The sequence below is a fragment of the Streptopelia decaocto genome, assembly GCF_964273445.1.
Source record: "Streptopelia decaocto genome assembly, chromosome: 1".
NCBI lineage: Eukaryota > Metazoa > Chordata > Aves > Columbiformes > Columbidae > Streptopelia > Streptopelia decaocto.
Window position 1 is genome coordinate 58,285,226 of NC_138663.1, and position 25,047 is coordinate 58,310,272.

A 25,047-nucleotide genomic window follows, 5' to 3' on the forward strand; every position below is an offset into this window, starting at 1 on the left:
TGAGCAATCCTTTTTTCCGAGACCGCAGCCCAGCATCTTTCAAAGGGGCTTATTAGCAGCAGCTTGGTAAGGTTTTGGAAGGCTTTATTTGCCTGAAGACCTTTCGGAGGTATGGGAGCAACACTGTGCTGAACAGTTTACACTGCAGAGCGTAGATGGTCCCTGACCTGCCGGATTACAGACTCGAGCTGCAGAGAACAAAGAAGAGATTGTATGAGGGGGATGTATCTTCCTCTGCAGCTTCAGCCTTTAGTTTTAAGGTCCACCAAGACGCATTTTGTAGTTTGTAGTTCATAAGCTCTTCTCAATCCATCATGCCAGCCTTTGTTTTTGCATTTTGTTGCCTATTAGTTCTAAGTCTCTTCCAGCAGTTCAGATTATTTTGCTTTTGCTGTACATTTGTCACCCCAAACAGAAGATCAGAGGGGCACATTCCCTTATATGACAGCACTGTAATTCGGCACTAAGATTTGCCACTTCAGCACTGTACAGCAGGGAACATGTATTCCCATAATGAGAAAGGAGCAGCCATACAGCTACATCTGCACCCAGCTGGGCAACACGTCCTCCTGTTTCGTAGATGTCTCCGGGACCACACTGCAGCCTCAGCTGTACCTGGGGCTCACTGATACCACTGCTTGAGTTGGGAAATGGATCCACATTGCATTCTGCTCACTTCTTTCCATTTTGTTTGGGCTTCATTTTGGGCTGTGTTGCCCAAACACTTGGTTTCTGCTAGCACCATAACCCAGAAGTTTTCAGTGTTTTCCAGGCTGATCATATCTTGTTAGGTGAGGAAAGATCTATAGGTGAAACACTCACGTTTATTAGCACAAGTGTGTTCTCTCCCATAAATCTCCCTAACAAAATGGTGTTGAAATACTCTGCCTCTGTGCTGCACATACTCTGTGTCTCTGCACAGACTCCTAAATCTAAAAGTGACTGGACTTTCCAAACCACGGGAAGTTGTGCAGCATTTCTTTTAAAGCCAGCATGCTCTGTGGCTATTCCTTCCCTGCCCACTGTCTTCTGCAGGGATGGTTAATGAGTCAATACAGCAACAACTGTAAGCTGAAACTGTGTGAAGACAATAGGAAATTTGCCTGTGGAGTCTTTGAAGTTTCTTTGTCATTTGCATCCCATACAAGTACTATTATTTGAAGTTTCATGTGAAAAAAAGAGTTAGTGTCCTAGTAGTTTGCTTGGCTGCAGAATACTGAGGTCCACATCCCTTTTCTGCCCAGTTCCTTGCAGAAGCAGTTATCTGGTTCTTGCACATCCTACACTAGTGACCTTCCAGCTTGTCTAAGAATCAGTCTTTGTCTAATGTCTTTGCTCTAATGATCACATATTTAATTATAAAAATGGAACAAATCTCACAGGAATCAAGGAGACTTAAATGAAGCATCATTTTTAACAACAAAAATTGTCAAAGAACCTTGTCAGATATAAATAAAGAGAACTAGTGAGATAGTTTTAGAGGAGAGGAGGAATTAGCATAGTAACTCATACTTTCTGAAGGAGAACTTAATTTGCATAAAACCTTCTGAAAACATATGGAATTAGGTCCATTTTCACACATCGCCCATAAAGGATACCATATTCTCCCCTCATTCCAGGTTTATAAATAGTTTTGGACAGTTTTGTCGCTGTGAGTATCTTAGTATACAGGCAAAGCAGGGCATGTGGTGCAATGGATGCCTTTGTAAAGATAGCTTATTCCAGCAAACCCAAGCAAGAAAAATTGGAGGAGCAAAAAGATGCATTTGCATGGATACATGAGACTCATGCTGTGTGCCGTCACAGCTGTACTGCAAACATGGCTTCAGGTATGCCTGTTGTACTGTTGCCCCATCAGTTGGCTTATATGGAGTGAAGAGATATGGATATTAGGAAAACTTTCTTCACTAAAAGGGTTGTCAGGCACTGGAACAGGCTGCACAGGGAAGCGGTTGAATCACCATTCCTGGAGGTGTGAGAAAGACACACAGATGAGGTTCTTAGGGACATGGTGTAGTGGTGACAGTGTTTGGTTAATGGTTGATGATCTTGAGGGTCTCTTCCAACCAAACTGACTCTATGACTCTAAAACATTCTAAAAGGGAAAGCTGATCTTTCATAAAACCAAGAAAAAGCAACTTTATTAAAAGAAGGCCTCTTTGGCATATCTGTATGGGTTTGTTGGTTTTGAGACCCTCACTGCACTATCACACAATGGGGCATGTTTGACTGCAGAGGTGCGGGCGAGATGCATTGCCAGAGGGCTCGGGAACACCCTCACAGCCGCTCTCTTTCTCCCCCAGGAGTACGAGTTCACGGTGCTGCCCAACGCCTACATGATCCACATGCCGCACGCCCCCAGCTTCGACATCACCAAGTTTCGCTCCAACAAGCAATACCGCATCTGTCTCAAGACCCTGAAGGAGGAATTCCAGCAGGATATGTCGCGCCACTACGGTTTCGCAGCCCTCAAGTATCTCACGGCAGAGAACAACAGCTAGCACAGCGGAGCCCATGCGCGGGACACAGGGACAACAGAGGGAGGAGCTGCTCAGCCTTGGGGGTCTCGTCTTCAAATTTCGAACTGAGAAATACTTTCTGTTTTTATATCGTACCCAGCAGTTCGAACAGTAGGAATTTGAAGTGACGTGTCTTCAGACCATGCCCGTTCCTCCCTTCCCTGACTACCCCAGGCCTTTCAGCTTTAGCATTCGTGAGGCATCAGGGAGAGGAGCCGGCCACGTGCCCGCCGTGCTGCCGGACAGGGAGACCGGGCAGGGGCTGGGAATGCGCTCTGCTCACCCAGCTGCAGAGCAAAGACAGACCTTCAGGATATAGGATTTCGTGTTGCTATTTAATAATTTGACATGCTTTTTATCTGTAAAGGAAGATCTTCGGGTCGCTGTCCTGTGAATTTCAAATCTGCACTACTCTAAAAGGGAACTTTCACCTGTGACGTTCCACAGGGGCCCTATTAACATGGATGACCTTGTTAATGCAGGATGAGCCAAAGGTCTGAATTAGGCTTGAAAATGAAAGGGACGCTTATACAATACTGCACTCGAGAGAAGGTGTGTTACTGGTTTGGGTGTGTACATGATACCGGTTGGTCTTTTATTCTCAAAATAGTTGTTTTATCAGGAATTTCCCCTATACCCCAACCTGCCTTTTCCCCAGTCCTAAATGCTGCTCCTTTCCTTGCCAAGGAAATGTCTCCCTTGTGTTTCTTTCCCATCTTCGGTTCTGGCGGTCCAGTAACAAAGGTCAGCAGCTCTGCCAGAAAGTGAACAAAACTTGTCGGTATAAGGTCTGTTTTCACCAGAGCATCTTGTTCATGTGTGTCTCTTAAAATAAAGGGCCTGGCTGTAACTCTCTATCTAAATCTCTATCTTGCCTAAAAAGGCAAGAATTGGATTTTGCCTATAAGGCACGTTGTACAGGGGGATGCTGATTTGTAGGCTCCTTTCAGAGCGTGCCCATCCGTGAAGGCACTGGCCCTTGGGCTTTAAGCGGACTTCTTTGCTGAACAGGGATTGTAGACATGGCAACTAGTAGCCTTAGTGCTCGCCTGCTGCAAGGTCTCAGAACTACTTCGTTAAAGGAGTTTCTAATTAAAAGGAGCAGAACTGTTAGGAATAAACTCCCTATTCGAGGGGGAAAAAAGAATGTGTTGGGAATCTGAGTGTGAGTGTTTGCTTGAACGTGGGCTGGTCAAGTTCACAGCTTCAGGAAGGCACACAGGAAACCTAACAAGCAAAATGCAGAAGACAAGACACTGGACTTTTTACTGTTTTCTTTATTCTTCAGTATTAATGTTGTGTTTACATGGGATGAAGAGATGAGATTTAAATGCACTACCCCTTGCAGGGCTATCTGTTAATTTCTGTTGCAATGTTAATAGAGAAAGCGGAAACAACTCAGTGAGAAATGCATCTGTCTCCCTACCCCAGATCCCCATTCAACCCCTTGTACCACTGCCTGAGTTGGGAAATGGATGCACATTGCGTTCTGCTCACCTTTTTTCCATTTTGTTTTTCAGCCGTTGGACCTTCTACTTTTCTCCCCACCTCATCCCTCTAGAGCTTGGTTTTATTTCTAGTCTGACATTTTGTGAGAGCTTTCTGCTACGGTGGAAACCACGTGGTTAAACCAGACATTTAAACTACAAATATCAGTTCATCATGCTGTGTATATTTAAGAAAAGCCAAAAAAGGCAACATCTTTAACAAGAAATAAAAAGGGGCGGGAGGCTCTGTGTAATTTTTAGATTTTCCCCTGGGAGCATTGGCTGCATAAGAATATATCACTGCATAATTTTCCAAAGTGCTGTTCTTCTGTTCTTAATGGCTTTATGTAAAGATTTACATAAAAAGTTGGAAAGAGCTGGGAAGATGTGAAATGGGTTCTCAGTCCTAGCTAAGATATATTAAAAAGATCTTGATTCCCCAAGTTCCATATTCGTCACCATTAAGGGCCCAGGACAGTGTGCGTATTTAGAATGAAAAGAACCCTGCAGCACAGAGTCCTGGTGATTAGCTAATGTGCAGAAAGGTGTCAAAGCTGATCCTAAGAGAGGCTAACACTGGTTGTACCTCCATAAAATCTCCACTCGGAGCTTCCGTGTGGCCACCATTATGTCTCATATGTGTTAAAAACTTTCATCTCCAGGTGTATATTTCTCCTTGGCTTAACAGTGTTGCCCAGGGATGGACTACATTGCCCTGCAGTAGCATAACCTGTAGCACGGACCTGAACGTTGTTCGGGTGTGCCATTGTCAACATGGGCATTATTCTCTCCTCGGTGGCCATGAGATGTGGTGGGGGAACAGGGGGGTAATCATTTGCGACTTGCCTGTCTGCACAGGAAGTCATGGGACCTCCTGGGTAGGCTTAGGTGTGCTGGCTGGTGTCACCAGCTCAAAGCTGGTAGTAGGTTCAAAGAGCCCCTTTTTTTCCCTTGTAGACACTGTACTGACTTGTGTCTCTCATGTCATGTTTGTCTATGTGTTTCATAATTTGGGAGGTGGGGGGCTTGGGTTTTTTTTAACACATTTCAGCCAATTGACGTGATAGCAGATGAAGATTACATACCTGTCTGTGACTGCCAGGGCTGCTCCAACACCATGGAAAAAACAAGAACAAAAATCCCCAACTCAGTTATAACACTGTCTTCCAGTCCTCTGCTGTAGTAGGTATTTGCTAGCAACTTTGTTACTTAATTCTCAGTTTTCTCCTGAAGTCTTCAAGAAATATCAGACCAACCCAGTGACTTAATGCCTTTGATTTATTGATTTGTTCCACCAACTTCTCTCTTGAGTCTTCAGCCTATGACCTATCCTTATCTTTGATATTTGGAAAGTGTGAGTTTCTCATTTAGATATCACTCCAGCACCCTCTCTGGTGAAGACTGATGCAAATAAATCATTTAGTTTCTTGGCAATGTCCTTATTGTCTTTAATTGTTTCTTCTATTTACGGTTTGGGGTGGTATACCAGTTACCTCCGGTTTTCTGCTTTTGGTGTACTGAGCAAATGTGTACTTGCAGTTTTAACTTCCTACTATTTGCTCTTTCAATTCCCTCATAGCTTGCTCAAACTCTATCATAACTATTACATACGTTGGTTCCAACTTTACAAACTTTTCATTTCCATTCTCTGAAGATATTCAATTTGATCTGAACTTCTAAAGTTTCCAATTTTGTCATATCAGCATTTCTTTGTCTTCCACTTATCTAAGGGAATATAATACTCCATGGCTATTTATAAGCCCTTTTCATTTTAAATCCAAGGATTTCAGGTTTTCTTTTATTTAGGTTCACTGATTCATTCTTTAAAAGGAAAAAAGGTTTTTTGTTTTTAAATTTTTGAATAAAATATTTCCCTATGAGGTTTTGGGGGTTTGTATTTTCCTCTTTAACATTCCTAAATGCTAACCTTTTCCTAGTCAAAGAAACAGAAATAAAATCCTATAAAATTATTTTGTTCTTCTAATTCAGGGTATTATCTTGACACATTTTGTTCTGTGTCTCCCTTTTCCCCCTCCCCTCCAAAACATTGACACATGTGAGTCATTGGAAACTTTTCAGTTCTGTAAGACCCTTCCAGCACCAGAGCCTGAACTGTGTATTTCCAAACACCATCTAACATCCCACCACATTTCAGACATTATTATTATTATGCCAAATAATAATCTGCTGGCTGGCACCCCATCCTCCTGGTTTTGTTTTCATGCTGCTCCCTTTGATACAACAGGCTTTGCAAAGTTCAGGTTTTGAGCAAGGCATTTGCCTTTATTTAATGCTTTATTGTAACCTTCTAATATGTTTCCCTGATTTCTCTCTGTTGTCACAGTGTATACCTTGCAATGTGTGGCTGTAGTTTCCATCCTGTCATTTTTCTGACTAAAAGTCATCTACCATTTGCCTCCCTGGCAGACCTAGAAAATGTCTTTCTGTATCCTAAAGAGTCCTTAGTATCTATCAGAATTTTTTCCAAGTCCTACTTTCAGTAATTCCTTATAGCCTTGCTAGTTTCCTACGTGAGCAATCTGGTTCCACTTTGCAATTTGCAATTTTTACTCTATTTGTAGTCATCATTTGGGACTCAGTGACATAAAGGAATTAGCAGATGTACCTGCAGTTCTATTGCTTTCGTTAGACTGAATATCAGATCCGCTCAGATTGTTCCTAAAGTACAGATTTTTTACCTGCTAAGCTTCATGTGGTTTGTTTGTAAATCATAAACTGCCTTTTACTACGAGAAGTGGAGGCACTTTGTAGTGTTATTTGCAGTAGTTGTTGCAGCAGAGTAAGCCCTGCGTTGGAGGGAAAAGCACAAAATCCTTGTCAGAATTATAGCTCCTGTTTCTCTCCGCAGGGAAAAATAAGGCCTTGGCACAGCTGAACAGTTTTATAAATGCTCTGCACAAAACACATTGCACATTATTTTCTAGTAGGTATGATGGTACATCATCCAATTAAATATGAAAAATACATTTTTAATGTTCTCCTTTTTATATGCAATTCTATTCAGAAGATAATGCATTTCCTTCTGTATCTTGCCAGTTTCCCCCATTACTCCAGCCTGCCTAATGGCCCCATCTGTTTTTGGCTGAGAAAGATTAATGACCGGCAGCACTGGGAGTCCTGGCAAATCAGCAGAGATATTACTCTTGGGCATTGCAGAAGACATTCCTCCCTGCTCTGCCAGATACCGTACGGGTGTTCCTCAGGTTTCAGTGCAGCAACAGGAGAACACAGCAAGCTCAGCACCTGGAGGGAGCATCATTACTTATGAGCTTCAACAAGGTCTAATACATTAGACAGTGGGAGTGCAAAACAAAAAAGAAAAAGTATCATTGCTAGCTCAAAAAAATTTCAATTTTAGGAAAAGAAAGCAGCTACGTTTCTGCAACTCCAGTAAGTGAGACTGGAACAAATAAGTCACTAGCAGACAATGACAGCCAGTAACCTAGTATTTCCACTGCAGTATTGAACGTGCAGAAGCATTGATAGGCAAATGAAATAATTTTTACAGTAGTAATTCATAATGTGTATTTAAATGGTATGTGTACAGTGAAACAGGTGAACTGGGGATTGTTTGAAGGCTGTTACTTTGGCTCACAGTATAAAATTAGGTTTGGAAAAGCTTCTGGCCGTGAACAGCAAATTATGGCTCAGGAAGTACTTGCAAACCTGGATTTAGAAATACCTTGCTTTTGTAGGAGTTTGTTTTCATCAGTGGTTATACATTCCCAAAACAAGACACAAAGTCCTTGAGAATTTCAAAAGGAGCTATGGACGTGTCAATTGGCTGGAATATTTTCCTTTTAAAAATACTTGGAGTTTGTTTGCTCTGCAGGGTAGAATTGTTATGATCAGTTGAAAAAATAATCTGGAAATTAGAAAGCCAGCCAAATACGTATTTATGTGATGGATCATGAATGTATTTCTCCAGACATGTTAATGGGTACTGCAGTGGAAGTGTTAGGTCATTGAGGGTATCAGGATGCAAAAGATCTGAAACCCGGGCTAAGAGCTTAGTATCTTATCAGTCTTTCTGTGCTGTAGTTTCCCCTCGTAGGATGGTAACAGCTTCCTGCCTCCCAGCTAATTACTGTTTCTGTATGGTCAAAATGTCCTAAACCTCTGCAACAAGGATTTATGGGAAGTCGCTGTGCAGGTGACAAAGGCTGTGTTTGAGCTCCATGGTCCATTGTCATGAGATACAAGATTTCAATCCGGAAGAAATAGTTCTGACCTGGGGTAATTCTCCAATCAGGTGTGCAGACATCATGGTCACCATATATATTCAAGAAGAAGTCCCCAAACACATAAGACCAAGTAATTCAAGCCAAGCTAAGCCTATTCCTCAGTATTACGGCAACGTAATTCTCTGATTATGGACTTCTGTGAATTTTCAATATTGACCATTATATCGCAAGACTCCTGCTAAGGCTGAAAAATCAGTCGTGTGAAAGTTAGCAGATCTGAAATTCCAAGTTGCTGGTGTAGCTGGTGCTTTGCTCATAAAACTACTTTCTGTCCTTTGTTACGTATGTAGTAGGACATGGTCTCTACACAACCATTTGCTGCCTTTTTTTAGAGGACTTCTCTTTCCTTGTGTGCACAGAGAGGATGGCACTCAGAGAATAAAGCAGCTGGGTGATACTTCATTTTACTTTTGCTCTCATTGAGCTTTTTGTAATAGGATAGCTACCTTGATTCTGAGCAAAGCCAGACTTCTTTTTTCTTTTTTTCCAAAGGATAGGTTTAAACTGTGATTTAGGAAAACCGCTTTTCCCCCATGCTCTCAGGCTTTCTGAGCAGAATGCCTGCAGTTCTATTCTACAGGCTTTTCTTGTGTGGAGGGATCCTATGGAGCTGATGGAAATTACACTTGAAGGCCCTGTAGCACTCACCCCCAACCTATGAATGCTGGCAGCTGAACATGCAAGAGTGATGAGTCCCAGCTCTGTCCAACCCTGTCTGCTCCGTCTCTGCTGGCACTCCAAAGGCTATTGGCAATCTGGCAGGTAAGCAGTGAAAAGATCGAGTCATGATTTGGGAGATGGGGCATGGGGGCTTTGTTTTAAGTAGCCAAATTTCCAGAGGAATGAGAAAAGCCAAAGCATTCTGGGGTCCCTCAGAAGATCAATTTGTAGGATCTGTGGGTTGGACTAAGCTCATTCTGGATCCATGGCCTATCTTATTCAACACTTGTAATGTGGCCCACCTTCAGTAAATTCCATGGGTTATAAAATTCATGAAAGTCAGCACTGAAATTAAACCATTCTCAGCTCAAGGATGTTTAATTTGTTTTAACCCACGTTGCTCCTTTGGTGCTCATAAGAAAAGGAAAAAAAAATTTAAAAAAAAAAGGAGAATATCAGCTCAATAACAGTAGGAGTCTGACTACGTGGCCTTTTTAAATTGTCAGCACTGAGGTCAATGGTTGGGACAAAACTGGAGTTAGAATTTCTTCTTTTGATCTGCCAGTGGCTCTGTTGTTCCAGCAATGCTGTAAGGAAAGGAAAAGCTGTCCAACACTGATTGATCCGTGAACTCTCCATCCAGTCGGAACTAAGCACCAGCAGCAGGAAGGAAGCCGCACCACTGTCTGCTTTGAGTTTTTAAATGGCAATAGTGAGCTCAGTATTAAATCTATTATTCTGATGATAGACTTTGCTGAGCTTTTATGCACTTTAGATGTATATTTGCTGTGAGTGACAGAGGTCCCTTGGGGTTAGGAAGAGATGGGACTCAGCAGTTTGCTGGTTCAGAATGAGAACAAGAGATATATGTACTTTCCCCTGACACCTTGTCCAGTGTTGAGGGGAAATGCTAATTATATTAGCACCAGTTATTCCATCTGGTCTGAGACTCAGTGTTCAGGCTGGGCAGTAAGCTTCTGCTGTCTGCATTGATAAGAAAACAGACAGATAAACAAAATTATGCTTTCTGTCCATAACATCAGTTTATATTGCCATACGTGTTCACATGGCTCATGGAGGGTTTATGTATTTTACTTTTCACTGTTAGGGTTTATTCAAACAACAGCAAAGGCAATAAAAAAAAATATGAGTTCTGTAAAGACTCACAAAAACTAACATTCATGGAGACTCAATGCAAAATATCCACCAGGTTAACCTGCCAGCTTATGTCATGAACACAGAGAATACAGGTGTTGTCATCTTCTTTCTGATTACAGAGCAAAACAAGTGCATGTAATAAAAACAATTCTCTGAATCAGATCACCCAAGACCCAAATATTTTATAACTTTGTTCCTTTAATTTCATATGTCAGTTTAGCAGTTTTCAAAACTTATTTATTTTCTTAAACTGATACAGTTTTCTTCCACATCAAACAGACTTGCAAATGGTACAGCATTTTCTGGGGTGACAAATAGAACTGAGGGGTCATTCGGATGTCCTCAGCACCACTTTAGTGCAGAGAAAGCCTTTCCTGTAGCCTGGCGGATTTTTCTTTCCTTTGCGCTATCACAGGTCTTATTTCTGTCTTAGCAGTGTCTCTTCCAGTAAGTATGAAAGAGGACTGGCTTGTGCTAGACCACTGCCTGAGTTCATTACTCAAGTGATGTTTCTGCAGGGTTTTTTTTTCCAATTTTAATCTTCAGTTCTACACCTGACAAAAAATGCAACAATTTGAAGCTGTAAGAATGGGATCACTGTGCTTTGTTTTATTTTTAGCATATTCATACTGTTCAAACTTTTCTGCCCGCGCCGCCTACATATCTTCCAGCAAAACACCATTTTGAGAGGAATAGAGTCATTGCAAGTAATCCAACGAGGCTGAAATCAGCAGCATCTATGAAAATAAGTAGCCTACTCAAGCCATAAGTTTCAGCACAAATTTCTACAATTTACAAATTTGTTACTATTTCTGTAGGGCTCAATTTCAGGATCCTTCCTTAGCCAGCCCATTCTTGGGTTTCCCACTTTTTCTCCACATTCTAAATCTGCTGCACTCCTAAATCCATGTTTATACCAGCCATAGGTAGGTGTTGGCAGGTATTTTAAAGACAGTATAGACAGTTTCCACAGTGTTGAGGTCTGGTTATAATTAGTACATAGGAAAAGATATCTCCTTGTTGCTGGCTCCCTTAAACCAGCAAGAACTTGTTTAAGAGAAAAACAAATACTTGGGTTGCTGCGGGAGAGGAGAGCGAGAGACTTGGGCCTTTAATACCGTTAATGCCAAAATGAGATCAGGTTGCTTAGGACCTGATGTTACTACAGGTTGGTAGCCATGCATGAGATTACAATGGTGATGATGTGTGGCTCTGGAAGAAACAATGACTTTAGAGGACTTGATATAGATAATTTTTTCTGAGGCTGTAGGTTTCAGTTTTCCTATTCATTTGAACTGTGTTTCACAAAGCCATCTCCTGGTAGCATGGTTCCCAGTGGTCAAGCACTAACTAGTAGAACAGGTCTATAAACACTCCCTTTCCTTCCAAACTCACTTATAAATCACGTTGGCATCACTTTGTTTCTCCACCCTACAGCAGAGGGTCCAAAACCTGAAGGTAGCACTAAAGTGATCTAAATATCCAAGGTACCCTGCAATGCCAGAATCCCTGGGGTTTTAGGTGGCCAGCTGGAAGCATTCAGGCCCAGATTCATCCTATGCAACTTGGCAGCTGTCTGAGACCCACGATGCCAGAGCTGGTCCCCTTAATTTCCTCTGATAGTCAACGGAGTGAGCGAGACTTCTGCAGAGGGCATTTCTGCCCCAAGCCCTACGTCCCCCATTGCTCTCTGATTAGCAGAAAAGGTGACCGTGCTGATTGATGGTCCCCGTGCAGAAGCCTCAAGTGTACCCCTACCCAAAGTAACATGGGACAAATCTGTGCCAGGGAGCACCAGTTTTAGAGCTGCCATCTACTCATTTAAGACTGCAGGTGTCAAAACCTCCTGGAAGCTAAGCAGTTAAGTGCTACAAGGCCGTATACTCAATATTAGCTGACAAACTTGAAAACAACAATCTATATGATGGAGAAGACATGTGGGCGGATCAGCCATGGGGAGGGAGTGATTTGTGGACTCCAGAGAGTGTGATGTGCATCATGACAGACAACTTCTGCTAGCAGCCGGGGAAACACTTGTTTTCAGCAGAAAGCTATGGGCTTCATCAGGAGGGTTGAAGTTATTACTCCCAGCATTGGTGGTCAAGTTGTGCAACATTTGTTGCCCTGTATTATCACTGTGTAGCTCTGCCAAGAGGGGTGGCAGCACTTGCAGTGTGTCAGGCAGTGCTTTTCTAAAAGTGCAGGTAAGAAATCTGTGAGAAGGAATAAAATAAAATAAAATAAAATAAAATAAAATAAAATAAAATAAAATAAAATAAAATAAAATAAAATAAAATAAAATAAAACAACAACCAAAAAAAACAAACTCACAGTCAAACACAACAGCCTTTTGCATGTGTTTCTTCTTGAGACTCAGACCTCATTCCTTTTCTGTCATGACTAAGGTGATTCTACATTCTCCAGGGGAAAAATCGAGATGTCATGACCTTTAGGGTGAACCATGCATGAAACAAGACTTGTAATTTTCTTGCAAGGCTTGTGGCGTTGAAGGGTTTTGAATCTTCATCTCGCCATGCTGTCAGTACATTACCTGGTTGGTTGGCCTTCTGCTTGAACTAATATTCAACTCTTTTGTTTCTTTCCCTGGGTTGGGAAAAGATCCTTAAGAAGCATTTCAGGAAAGAAAAATGAAAATATGTTTTTTTTACTTCTGCTGCCCCATCTCCCAAGCGCCTCTCCTTCCAAGGTTAGACTGAGGCAACTTGCATTTAACACAAACCACTTAGTTTATTTGTATGCTTCAGTTCGTGTGTAAGTTTTCTGGGTGATAATTTTATTGAGGAAAATGCTGTTTAGATTTTGTGTGCAAAATTAATGGCTTGTAAATATATATATATAAAAATATTAATTTTCAGTTGTGCAATAAAATTGTGAAATAATCCTCTCAATTCTTTTCCAATGTCTGACTTGACACATGTTGATTTCAGAAGCATATTGGCTGTTGTTTCTTCAGATGGAAACAAAAAAAAGAGAGGTTGTGGACTGTTTTAATTTGATCTTTAAGCTTTTTATTACTTTTTCATTACTTTTTTGTATTGTCATTCCCTTGAATTTGGTTTATTCTTCCAACACTGGTTCAGTCAGACACATTAGTACAGAATGTTCCCAGTGAAGACAGGTGAGTCCTTATCTGCTCAGACTTAATCATATGCTTATCTGCTTTACTTGACCTTGACCTTCTTCCTGCTATTGACTTTCTGTAATCAAAGACAAGACTTTGGCAGATGGGGGGAGCTCATTCAGTTTGTATTTAAGAAGGACAACAAGCAGATGGATACTCTACAGTGAATGGCACCTCACTAACACCATGGAAGCAAACCCAGCTAACAGGTTAGTGTTGCAAATGTTTTATCTGCTGGGCAGATGCATGCATTTTCCATTATATAGGAGTCCTTCTCTTCATAATCAAAAAAAAAAAAAAAAGTATGCAAAAACCAGAAGGCTTCACTTTTCTATTAATTAACCCTTGCTGATAGGTTTTTCAGCTGCTCAGAGCTGCAGTTGCATCTCCCATAGTTTTGCTTGCACTAACAAGTAGAACCAGAGGACTACAGCTTTCGCCCTTCCTCCTTTCTTTCTACTTGGTGGCCTGAGGCTTCTCTGCAGAACTTCATTATTGAGAAAGAAGATGGGGGCAAGAGCGGGAAAAGAGGGCAGCTGCATAATCCTTAGTAGTTTGGTTTGGTTTTTTAACCAAAATTCAAAGTAGAGTCCACTATAAAAGTGTGTTTCCCCTGAGGATGTCAGCACAGAATTCACATTTGTAGGGACATCCTAAAGAATAGGATGTGCCTGGATGTAGAGTATGGAGCCTTTTTTCAAAGATTGAGCTGAATATGAACAAAAAATAGTGTAAGTTGGGAAGTCAGCTGAATTTCTTGGGTTTTTTTTTCAGATCATTACAGAATCAAATGGATTTTATGTGGTACAGAAACAGACTGGGAGTCCAACAAGAGTTAGAAAGTGCGAGCTTTGGATTCATTATCAGAAACATAAATACTTAGAAACGTGTATATATACATATAAATAGGTAGAAAAAGAATTCACAGAAAAGGAAGATGAAGGGCTGGAAATGTACAAGTGGAATTTTATAAGCTGAATTCTGCAGTCATTGGAAAAAAAAAGAGAAAACATGCAGGTGTAACTCCCTTAAATTCCCTGACTTTGCAGCAGGGCAAAGCTGGCTTTCACTGGGAAATGAATGACTGAGCAGGTGCAAGTAGTGAATGGCATTAACTGTGTAAATAGCAGCTGATTTTCAATAACCAGGCTCCCTCTGCCTATGCCATTTCCATATTACCCACAACCCTTGCTATCCATCCACCTCTGACAAATCAGTAATACAGAACAGAGCTTCCTTTAGGATTTATGTCAAATATTAATGCTCCAGGACAGATGCAGTGGGGCAGATTACAATATATGTTTACCCTGGGGCCAGAAGTTATGTTTCATCAAAAGAAGGCAAGTTGATCTCCCACGACTGAAGTAGGGATGGAGCATTACCCACTTCTCTACGATCTCTGCTCCAGGCTCTCTGTGTGATTCCTGGTGGTCTTTGTGTAATCACATTCACCTCCAAGCTGCATTAAAGAAGAGTTAGCTAGTAATTGTATGGACAAATGTGGTGTGTGTGTGTGTGTGTGTGTGTGTTTGCTGCCTCAGAGTGTGGTATGTAGCTCAAGAGCCAGGTATTGCGGATGTTGATGAGAGTTCTGCCACAGATTTAGCCATTCAAATGATGTGAAACAGAGTTATCTGTCTCCCTAGTTTGCCACTTAAGTTTCTGTCTCAGGTTTCCACAAACCAAATCTGGCGACAATTGCTTCACTTCCCTGTATATCACACACAAGCACAGTCTACAGTTTGCCTCCTCTCTCCCTCCGCCCAAATTATACCTCGATAATGACTCTTACAAAGTGGTAGCATGAATGACATGCCCTGCACGGTCACTGTGGCTGCAAGGTGCCCAGAGTCTGGGGGGAAAACAAAAAATTAAAAGCTAACTCACATGTCAAAATTTAGATTTCATAGCCCAAGTGCTGGGACTTTCTGAAAACTTTACTCGTGGTGATTTTGTATTTGAATATAAATAAAAGCAGAGTATATTCATACCAAAGCCAAAAAGGGGACGGCAGTTCTACTAACCAAAGTACTGCCTGTGGTGAAACCCATAGCATCAGCTGGTCATTAAATAGCCTTTGTATACCAAGAGAGAAATAGAATTTTGCTGGCATTCACCCCCCACTTTGGCTCCAAAGCTGGCAATTTCAGGTGGTAAATGGCAACAACTTCTCAGAGCTCTCATTTCAGGCTTTGCTGATACAGCACCTGCATTTATGTTGGGTTGTGATTTTGAAGGTTAATTTTGCAATTATAAGTGCTATACACATTTTTTAAACAAAAGCTGGTATTTTTGAAGTGGCCACCAGGGAGAAGAATGAACAACTCTAATGGGTTCAATTCATCCTCTGCTTCAGGGCATAACAACAGTTCTTAGAAGCAATTGTTCCTCTTTCCTGAACTGCATAGGCAAGTGTGAGACATCCATAGACAATTGCCTTTCCTTCATCATGCCCTTGGATTATTCTTTCACTCTGGGACTCACATGTATTAGTATTTGTTGCTGAGAATAGTTCTTTCCTGTTGTTTTCAGGGAGCAGCCCACCTGTTACTGCCCTGTTAGTCTCAGCACTGCTCCTAGAGAGACCCAAGTCCTTGTGCCTTCTTCCGCTGATTAAACCCTTTCTCAGCTCTAGGGGAGCACATGTGCACACCCACATACTTGCTCATTACCTGCTCAGCTTGACCAATGTTTGCAGCAAGCAGGAATAAATAAATCAGGAGATCTGTAGTACTGCTACATCTCACTGATGTGTTGTTTCATAACAATCCAGAGGAAGTTTGAGAAGTCAGGCTGGTCTATCATGGTTACCTGGACAAACACTTAAGAAGCTTTAAGGAACAAAGCAACATCCAGAGACTCACAGACAAACGCCTTGTTCAGATTGCAGGCTCATCATAAATGTCTGTTAATTACCCAGAATGTTGTTTGCCTTACATATTTGATAACAGCACTGCAGCGAGTTTAATATCCTGTAACTAATTCTTTGATTAATGTCATATTTCCCTAAATAGGGTACTTGTCTCCTGGCATGCATGAAACATTAGTTACAAGGGCTCTAGGGATTGTCCGTGTTAAGGCAGTTAGGGTTTTCAGCAGTACTTGCCAGGTTGCTCAGTATTGCTGTAGCTTGCGGGGCAGGCATGAGGATGTGTGGTAGTCCCCTGTGAGAACACACAGTCACAATGTGTTGTATGTCAGCTGGGTCGCAAGGCACCCTGTGACTTAATGTTTGTTTTCCTTTGGCCCAAGGCTGGGGGGATCCTTTGTGTTTCAGGCTCGCCAGCAATCCTTTATTGAGAATCCTGTGTGCCTCAAGAAGGTTCATTCTTTTTGAATCACCCGGATGTTCCTATACTGATGTCTTCAGGGGCTTCTGCAAGGAAATTCAGTCCTCAAAGGCTCAACTAAGGGAAAGCAAACGTGAGGTGATCCACTAACATGTATCAGTCATTTGGGTTCCAAAATGACTTTAATAGGGAAATAAGCATCACGGCTCAGAAGGCTGTCACCCTGCTCCTTCAAACAGCAGAGACAGCTTTCAAGGACCAGAAATGTCATTTCATAATGACAGCATTTATTTATTTATCTATCAAGATTTTTTTTAAGAAAACCAGCACTGCCCATTCTCCTGTCTTAAGTAACATTCCCCCTTGGAGCTCAGTTCTTGATTTAGTTATACTGTCTTCAGCCTTTCTTCACTTGTCTTTGTATTTTTTCCATTATGCAGTGGCTCTTCAGGTAGTGAGGCTGTGGGTACAGGTAGGCTGGAAGCCTGCAAAACGCAGGATGCTACAAGCATGGGGAGAAGAACTGTTGTGGCAAATTCCTCCTTGCTCTCTAAGTGCTACTGCCCTCATAGAGATGATTTTTGCACAATGTCCCTCCGAGGTGCTGCAGACTGGGAGAGAGTGTGGGGAAATCTCAGGTCATTTCGATGAGGCTCCTTGGTTTCCTTAGGGTTACTCTGAAGGGACACAGCAGAGGCACAAATCTGTGTCACTGTGTCCCCACGTAGTGAACCAGTTAACACAGCGTCACCGTGCTTTCTGATTCCAGCATAGCAGGGGTGTTTGGTACCATATGCTGAAGAGGTTCATGGTCAGAGCTTTCTTATCTGACAGAAAATTGCCTCGCTATAGGGACATCTGCCTATACATGGTCTGGTTTAATTTTGTTGTGTTCCTCCTGCAGAGAGGGTAGGTTTATTCGGAGAATAGAAACAACCCACCAGCTCTGCTCGTGCCAGTTAAGTGCGAGGCATAGGACCTTAACTTTAAATGTCCATTATAATAACAACAAGATGTTTAATTTTCAGCTGGAGATTGTAAAAATCCTTCTGCTGCAGTGCTATACCTGCTGCCCTCAGCTACAACAAAACACATCAGAGGCCTGGCAGCTTATCTGCTCTTCCTAAAAGAGAGAGAGAAGTCACAGCCCTCACCCTGAGCTGGGTGACTGCTCCCTTCATACCTCTGGCTGTCAGGAAAAGCAGGAACCATGATCTGGGGGCTCCTTTCAGCTCGGTGTCTCAAGTTTGGTGGTTATTTATTGCACCTGGATCTTTGTGAAATGTTTGTTTCATGAGAAACAGATTTAAATTGGATGGTTCATTGATTTGATTAAGAACAGTGATTAGTATGGCAGTGAAAACTTGTTAGTCAAAGATTTTTAACCCAGCTGTTCCTGTGAAAAAAAATAAAAGGGATTTTACTGCTGATTGCAGCACTCAGTGCAGTTTGCTTTACAAGCTGTTGCAAAGCTGAAGGCACAGAAGCTAGAGCATTTGGTTATTGAAAAGGAAAATAATTCATCCTGTGTCACATCTCTGCTTGATTTTGACTAGAATGGAAGGTGCAGGGCTGTGTATGCATGTGTATTGAGACAAGGTGAGAAATGTGTGACTGGATCCCTGCTTTTGAGGCAGAGCTGTCATGGCAAATTTTCTGGTTGTTGATGGAGGGCAAATGAGGAAACAGCAAATTGCTGGCTGCCAGGATGGCAGTACTGCAACACCTTTGTAGGTGCTTTCATTCCTGTACCTATCCCAGTTGTGGAGCACAGGATATGAGATCAAGGTGAGCAGAAAATACTGAAGCTGCACACCAAAGGCTGTAATACTTTGTGGCCCCTAAACATCCATTCTCCACGTACATAGAGTCCTGTGGTGTAGGAAAGGGGGCTTAGCCCATTTTAGAACTGAGTTATCTGAAGTAGGTTGAGGCTTGTAAATGTGTAACTCAAAAAAACCCCCACAACAACAACAAACAAAAACCTGGCTGAATGCCTCAGTTATACTAAAATCTATATTTGACATGGGTGAAGGGATCCTAAATGTTATAATCTCCAAGCTGTTCTACAGAAAAAAACAAGCAAATTAAAAAACCCAGGCTTTACCAATGTGTTATTAAGTTCCTTCAGCCTGGTTGCTTTCTCTTTACTGTACATAACTGAAGAAAGATAAGGAAATAGGAGGAAGGAAACTGTAAGGGGCTGGTGCCACATCCTCACCAGGCATTTGAGGTGGGAAGTCCCTGTTCCCGTGTGCCGGTTGCTACTGAGATGCTGGTGCAATTAAGTAGTTAATGGATCCTACATCACCTGGAGGCCAGAAACAAGTGGGAGTAATGCTGAGGTCTTTTCTGGTACTGCCCTGTTTAACATCCTTATCAGTGACTTGGAGGAGGTGACAAGGTGCATAGTCATCATGTTCACAGGTGACACAAAGGTGGCGATGGCAGCTGGGCACATCAATACAATTGTGGGCAGGGTGTCCAAGTGCTGCAGCTGGGAAGGAAGAGCCCGGTGCAGCAACCCAGGCGGTGTGAGCCTGCCTGGGGACAGCTCTGCTGGAAAGACCTCAGGGGCCCTGGTGAGCAGTGAGCTGAGCATGAACCAGCAGCGACCGTGGCAGCAGGGATGGCCACCAGCGCCCTGGGATGTATCAACAGCAGCACAGCCAACAAGGTCAGGCGAATGGATTATCCCACTCTACACAGCACTCATGAAGCCACATCTGAAATACTGCATCCAGTTTGGGGCCTGGACGTCAGTTAACTGGAGTGAGTTCAGGAGAGGCCCTCCAAACTGATTAGGGACTGGAGCTCTTGCTCTGTGAGGAACAGATGAGAAAGCTGGGCTTGCTGAGTCTGGAGAAAGGAAGGCTTTGGAGGGACCTAACCACAGCACCCTTGTTTCTAGAAGGAGGTTATAAAGAAGATGAAGCCACACTCTTCACAGTAAAGCGTAGCCTCTACCAAGGCTATGCAAACTCATCCAAGTCATAGAGAAATTCCTGCAACCACCCACCCTGATGTGCTCGAGCACCTGCCTGAATTGCTCCCCTGTTGGGACCTCAGCCCCATCCCTTTCGGGGAACCCAGCAAGCCCAGGCACCCTCCTGCTCTTCCATGTGCTCTCCCTGCACACCAGCCCTCTTGCCCTCACATCTCTTACCTGTGTTCTGCTCCTGCCACTACATAAACCAGTCTGTATTTCCATGACCTGAAGTTTATGGTCATAGGCAGGCAGTATTTTATTATCATTGAATGCATAAAATTCTGGCAACAGTTCAAATCCTGGCTGCTTTACTTTTGGAAAGAGCAGGTGGGAGAGGCAACAGCTTGAAAGAATGACTCAGGACTGTAGCTCCTAGGTGGGTAAGTTAGCACCCACCAGTGTCCTGTACCCTGTCAGTCGAGACTGCAGTTCTGCTTGGCATCTTTCTGAAGGCATTAATGATGTCAAGCTGCACAGTCTAGTGCCAGAGGCTTAACCAGGCATACTCTAAAAATCCAGAGAAATCATGCAGCACAAAACTGCTTATCATTTACCTGCCTCATAGCTGGTGGATAATAACTCAGATAATTGTGCATAGCAAGTGATCCAGGAAAGCCAATTGGACAGGCTGCAAGACTGATTAAAAAAAACCCCATGTGTCTGTATTGAATGGGTCAAACCGACACCTTACAGGTCCTGGTTTCCCCACACCGTGGCAAAGAAGCTGAAAAAGGTCTTGAGATGCTACTGGCAAAAGATTGTGAAGGATGCTCAACAGGGCAAGAACCACCGTAGGTGGAGGTTCTTGCTATCTGTGGCTGAGGACTTAGATCTGATCCAGATGGAGACCACCGACAGGTAAGCTGTATCAGCACAGTCCAGGATAATGGAGTTGGACAGATACAGGGACAAAATCACTGTTAAGCACCTCACACTCAGAGGATTATAATGAAGTGCTGAAGTGAGAAACAAGTCAGTCACCTTAAATGAGCCAGGAGGAGGTGCCAATTGCAAGGAAAATCCTGCAAAGGGAGGCAGAAGCCCCTAACGTGCATGAAACCACACGGCTTCCATATCTGGTACTGCAGTAGCCTGGGATAATCTACTATGTCCCTTAGTGTCTGTGCTTAGCTGCACAGAAAATCAAGGCACTCTTTCAATTGCTTTACAATCTGATAACAAGTTGTGTGACACATTCTTGTGATTGGTGGTTCTCCCATGGTGGAACAACTTCCAAACTAGTGTCGTGGAGCAGAGCTTTCACTGGGGCTTTATTTCATACAATAATATTGCTTTGTGGTGGCTTGGATCCTGCTCCTACCAGCTGATAGGATCAGTTGAACTCCTCCCCTGAGTATGTGGGACATTATCCTCTGCTGGACATAATCTAATGGTCCTTGGAGACATAACAGCAACAAAGAACATGGTCCATAGTCTCAAATTCTCCAAGTGAAAATGCAGTGCTCTCAGCTCAGCATCTCTCTTCAATGATTCTCTGTGTGACACGGATGCCTGGAGAAGCAGGTGGAAGGTCCCTCTCATGACTAATGTTGAACAGGAATCAGTGGTTTGCTTAGTGTTATTTTGCACTCAAGATGATTGGCAACAACAACAAAAATACAGATGGTAAATCATGTAGAACTTGAGAAGCTGCTGCCCGGAAACTTTACTCTGAAGGGTCAGTAGTTGAACGACGCTAATCTAGTCTGAAAACAGCTGTTCCTTGGGGAGCAGAAAATAGTTCTTTTAGGGAAATAAAGACTGTAATGATTTTTTTTAAATTATTATTTGAAACTTTATCTGCCTTTTTCCTGCTGCATTTTGGGTTGTTTTTTGCTTTTGGTTTCAGCAAAGACAACAGTTTCATCCAGAGGGCCACTCGCTTACAACGTGCATTGTTGCCTGCACTCTGTGAGTGAGAGCAAGGGAGAGAAGGATGAAAATCAAGTTATGGTTAATTATAGCAACTGCTCTGCCACTAGAGACTCCTGGAAAATATCATCCACCTTCCTGAGTACCTCATAGCAGTTACAACAGGTTTAACAACCCAAACAAGGTGAAACTCTGTATCAGGTAGAGAGAAATCTCTGAGGATGCACTGGAAACACTTGAAGGAGGGTAAGTAATATGTCAAACTGACATTATGGTGGGAGATAAGGTTAATCAAGAGACGTTATTAGCAAAGGACCTAAGCACTGAACAGCTGTTCCCCTGGGAGTGTGGGTCTGCTTTCTCTCAAGTGGCTGGTAACTAGGGAAGCCCAATCTGAAGCACGGAGATGGCCAAATTAACTTCAGAACTTGTACAGTTATGCCGCACAGTACACGGAGGATAATACTTCATCCACTTCTACTCAGACCAGAAGATAAAAGTTCTTCTGTCTTTAAGCCCTTTCTGAGATTTGTACCTACTAGCAGTCTCATGCCTGGCACCTTTGGAGAGTTCTGTGCCTGGACGAGGGGGATGTTTTTGGGATGAAGTACCCAGGGAAGTTTGTGCTGCTGCTTGTGGTGGAAGCAAAGAGAGAAGACCAAGCTTTGTCAGCCAAGTCCTTTGAGAACAACTATCCTGGAGCCCTTTTTTTTTGTGGGAATAAGAGAGCACTTAGGGAGGGGCAGGTTTCAAGATGTGTTGACATGTGGCAGTATGCAAGGTCACTGTTTATGGACTGGGCAAATTCCATGGAAGCTTGCTGGGCCTTGTCTCAGTTTCCTCTGCCTGAAAAAGAAAAGGGATTGAGGCTCAGTCTCTCTGCCTATCACTCTCTCTTACATACACTGTGGCACAGGGACAGCACAGCTTTTCAGATGACGGTGTCCCAAGCTCTTTATACCATTTACACCCAGGTTGATTTGACTATCTGCAGACACCATAAAGCCGCAGGTACTTTAAGCGCTGATTGCAACGTTTTATGCACATTATTGTGACAATGCTCCGAGGGGATCTGAGTCAGTCGGGATTCTCGATGAGCCAAATGAACTAATTCCTGTCTGTACAGCCAGCCCAAAGAAAATCGTATTACAGCACAGCCGGGTTATTTGGTACAATTGACAGAAATTTTACTCATGCTTGGAATAAAAGAGAAGAATTCTGCAATGGACTTGGCTGAAGGGCATATAAGCCGCAAAGTGTAAATATGCTTTGTGATGCTCTCTAGTGACTTGTATGCCTTGAGTAAGTTGAGGTAAGACGGGATGTGAATCTAAACTGCTCTTGTCCTTCCTGGATGATTTTGTGGGTGGCTCAACGTAATGAACATTTTCTCTCAGATCCAGTGTGATTTCTCAGCCTGCAAAAAGGCTAATACTCTTCAATGAGACAAAAAACAACAACAACAACAAAAAAGGAAGATTGTTTAATTCTATGTGAAACAACCTGATGTGATTTCTGCTTCTTTTATCACAGCATTCCCTCTCCTGGGAATGCGCATCACTTAAGGAAGCTGAAGAAAAAGTTGTCTTAGGAAGCCTTTTGCTCCAAATGCTGTAGTTAGCTAAATGTCACCTCTAGAAACATTGTAATTCAAGTTAGTGGTCTAGATGGGAATATTTCTGAGAATTTGATTTACTTAAATCTGTCTTTGTGCCCATAATCTCAGAGTCTAGCATTGCCCTTTCAAAATGCCAAATGCAACAGCTTGGATCATTAGCATGCTTTGAATTCTCTTATTTGGGTTGTGCAAATGTGACTCCTGTCCTTTCAACAGACACTTTCATGGTGTAGGGAGATCAGGGCAGGGAAGGGGGGGAAAGTATTTAAAATACTGTAGGACAATTCTGATGTCGTGTACAGTGTTGTAACTCCAACAGAACCTAATAGACCTATCCCAAGCTTAATTGACATGAAAAATTTGCCCAGGTGCGAGAGGCTTATCATTAAGCCATTTCTCCCCTTGGAAATATAATTTCCCCTGAAATATTTCTTATCAGGCTTCCTTACTACGCATTTACCTTTGAATTGTATCTCTTCTCTAAGAACCTGACTTTCCCCTGTGTGGTTCCATACAGAAATCCTATTGAGGAGGAAGAAGAGGTAGAGTCTCAGGTCAGAAGAGAAAGAAAAGGCAGCCTCCTTCCTGTTTGCACAGGTCAGGCTACACGACTGCCAGGATTGCAGGGAGATGCTTCATGTAGCTCTGTGGCATTCGTAAACCCTTCTGCCCTCTGCTATCTGTTGTTTTTTCTCTTGCTTTGGATCTCTTCTCAATTCTACAGTGTAGTTTGTAATCAAAGTGACACTAATGTGTTGCCACAGCTCTTGCCAGAGAAATTGGTTTTAATCTGAAGGTGTTGAGTTGAGGAAGAGGAAGGGCACAAATAGGGCCCTAGCAGAGATGACAGCAAAATAACACAGTGAGATTAAATGCAACCAAGGAAGAGAGAGGAGAAGTCTGAGTTTTGAAGAACTGGAAGTGCATGTGGGGAAAAAAGCAAAGAGGAAAAGGAGAAAGGACAATCAGACAGGATGAAGGGAGAGGAACAAAATAGGAGATACAGAAACTGAAAAGCAGTAATATGAGATACATAACAAAAAAGTGAATGAGTAGAAAGAAAAGCAACACCAGAATGAGTTATATTAAAACCAAATTAATAATACTACCAATCACTGTCAATAACACTACTGTATATTGTGTTGCTTTCCATTAGTGTAAAATATACAACAAGATGGATACTTCCAGTATCATGTTTTATCACACACCTTTAAACAATTTCTCCTTGATAGGAAACATCTGGGTACATGGCTATTTAGGCTTTTGGCTAACTCCAATCACATCCCCACAAGTGACTCTGTTGCCTTTCTATGTATAAGTCACCTATATAATCTCATGAAATGACATGTCATAATTGCAGTGTACCTTGTAACACATTCAAACAGAGAAGCTGAATTAAGATTTCACTGGCGACCTTAATTTTTACAGTTTCCAGCTTTCGAATGCTTGAGTTTGCAACCTTGATGTTTTAACATAGGGTTTTTAATTCTGCAATTATAAACAGTGCTTTGCATTTCTCTGATGTATCCTGCCTGAGAATTTGACAGTGTTCTATAAACATTTTTGTACTTAGTCATGACAGCACCCTTTTGAAGTAAGTAACTATTACCATTATTTCAGCTTTTGAAATGAATACATGCAGAGATCATGCTTTACTGAGAGTCGCACAAGATATCAGTGAATTAAAAGTGACAGTCTCTAATTTCTACACCCTGACTTATGTTTTGACTTTCATCCACACTTCATTTTCAGACAAAAATGTCCTTTTTAAGATCACAGAATTGCATTTGTGACTCTGCCTAAGGCCACCTCTCATCCACAGTAAGGCTGAATGGGATGCTCATTAACCAGTAGCATCCTCCAGTCAGCCTGGGATTCACTGCAAAGGACCTCATGAATATTTTATAAATAATAAAATTGACTGAAAAAGTTTGGATAATGCAGGTGAGGTCTTTTGTAAAAGCTATCTGAATTACTAATGACAGAGGATCATTAAATTCTTGTTAGCTGAGTTTAAATTTGATCTGCTTGAAATAGTTTTTTATGT

The 25,047-nt window shown here is 42.3% G+C and overlaps 1 protein-coding gene across 2 annotated transcripts in view; it reads left to right on the plus strand.

The window, feature by feature from the left end:
- The window catches only part of LARGE1 (LARGE xylosyl- and glucuronyltransferase 1), a 286,929-nt gene extending 281,493 nt beyond the window's left edge, over positions 1-5,436 (plus strand). Inside the window, exons 16-17 of one of the 2 annotated variants that reach the window (XR_014184896.1) lie at positions 2,304-3,071; positions 4,040-5,436. Coding sequence is in view for 1 of the 2 variants with exons in the window: in XM_082061421.1 (XP_081917547.1) it covers positions 2,304-2,501 (198 nt within the window). In the remaining variant the exon portion in view is untranslated. Of the gene's footprint in view, positions 1-2,303 lie in introns of both variants that reach the window. The other variant, XM_082061421.1, reaches the window with a different exon arrangement.
- The last annotated feature ends 19,611 nt before the right edge of the window (positions 5,437-25,047 follow it).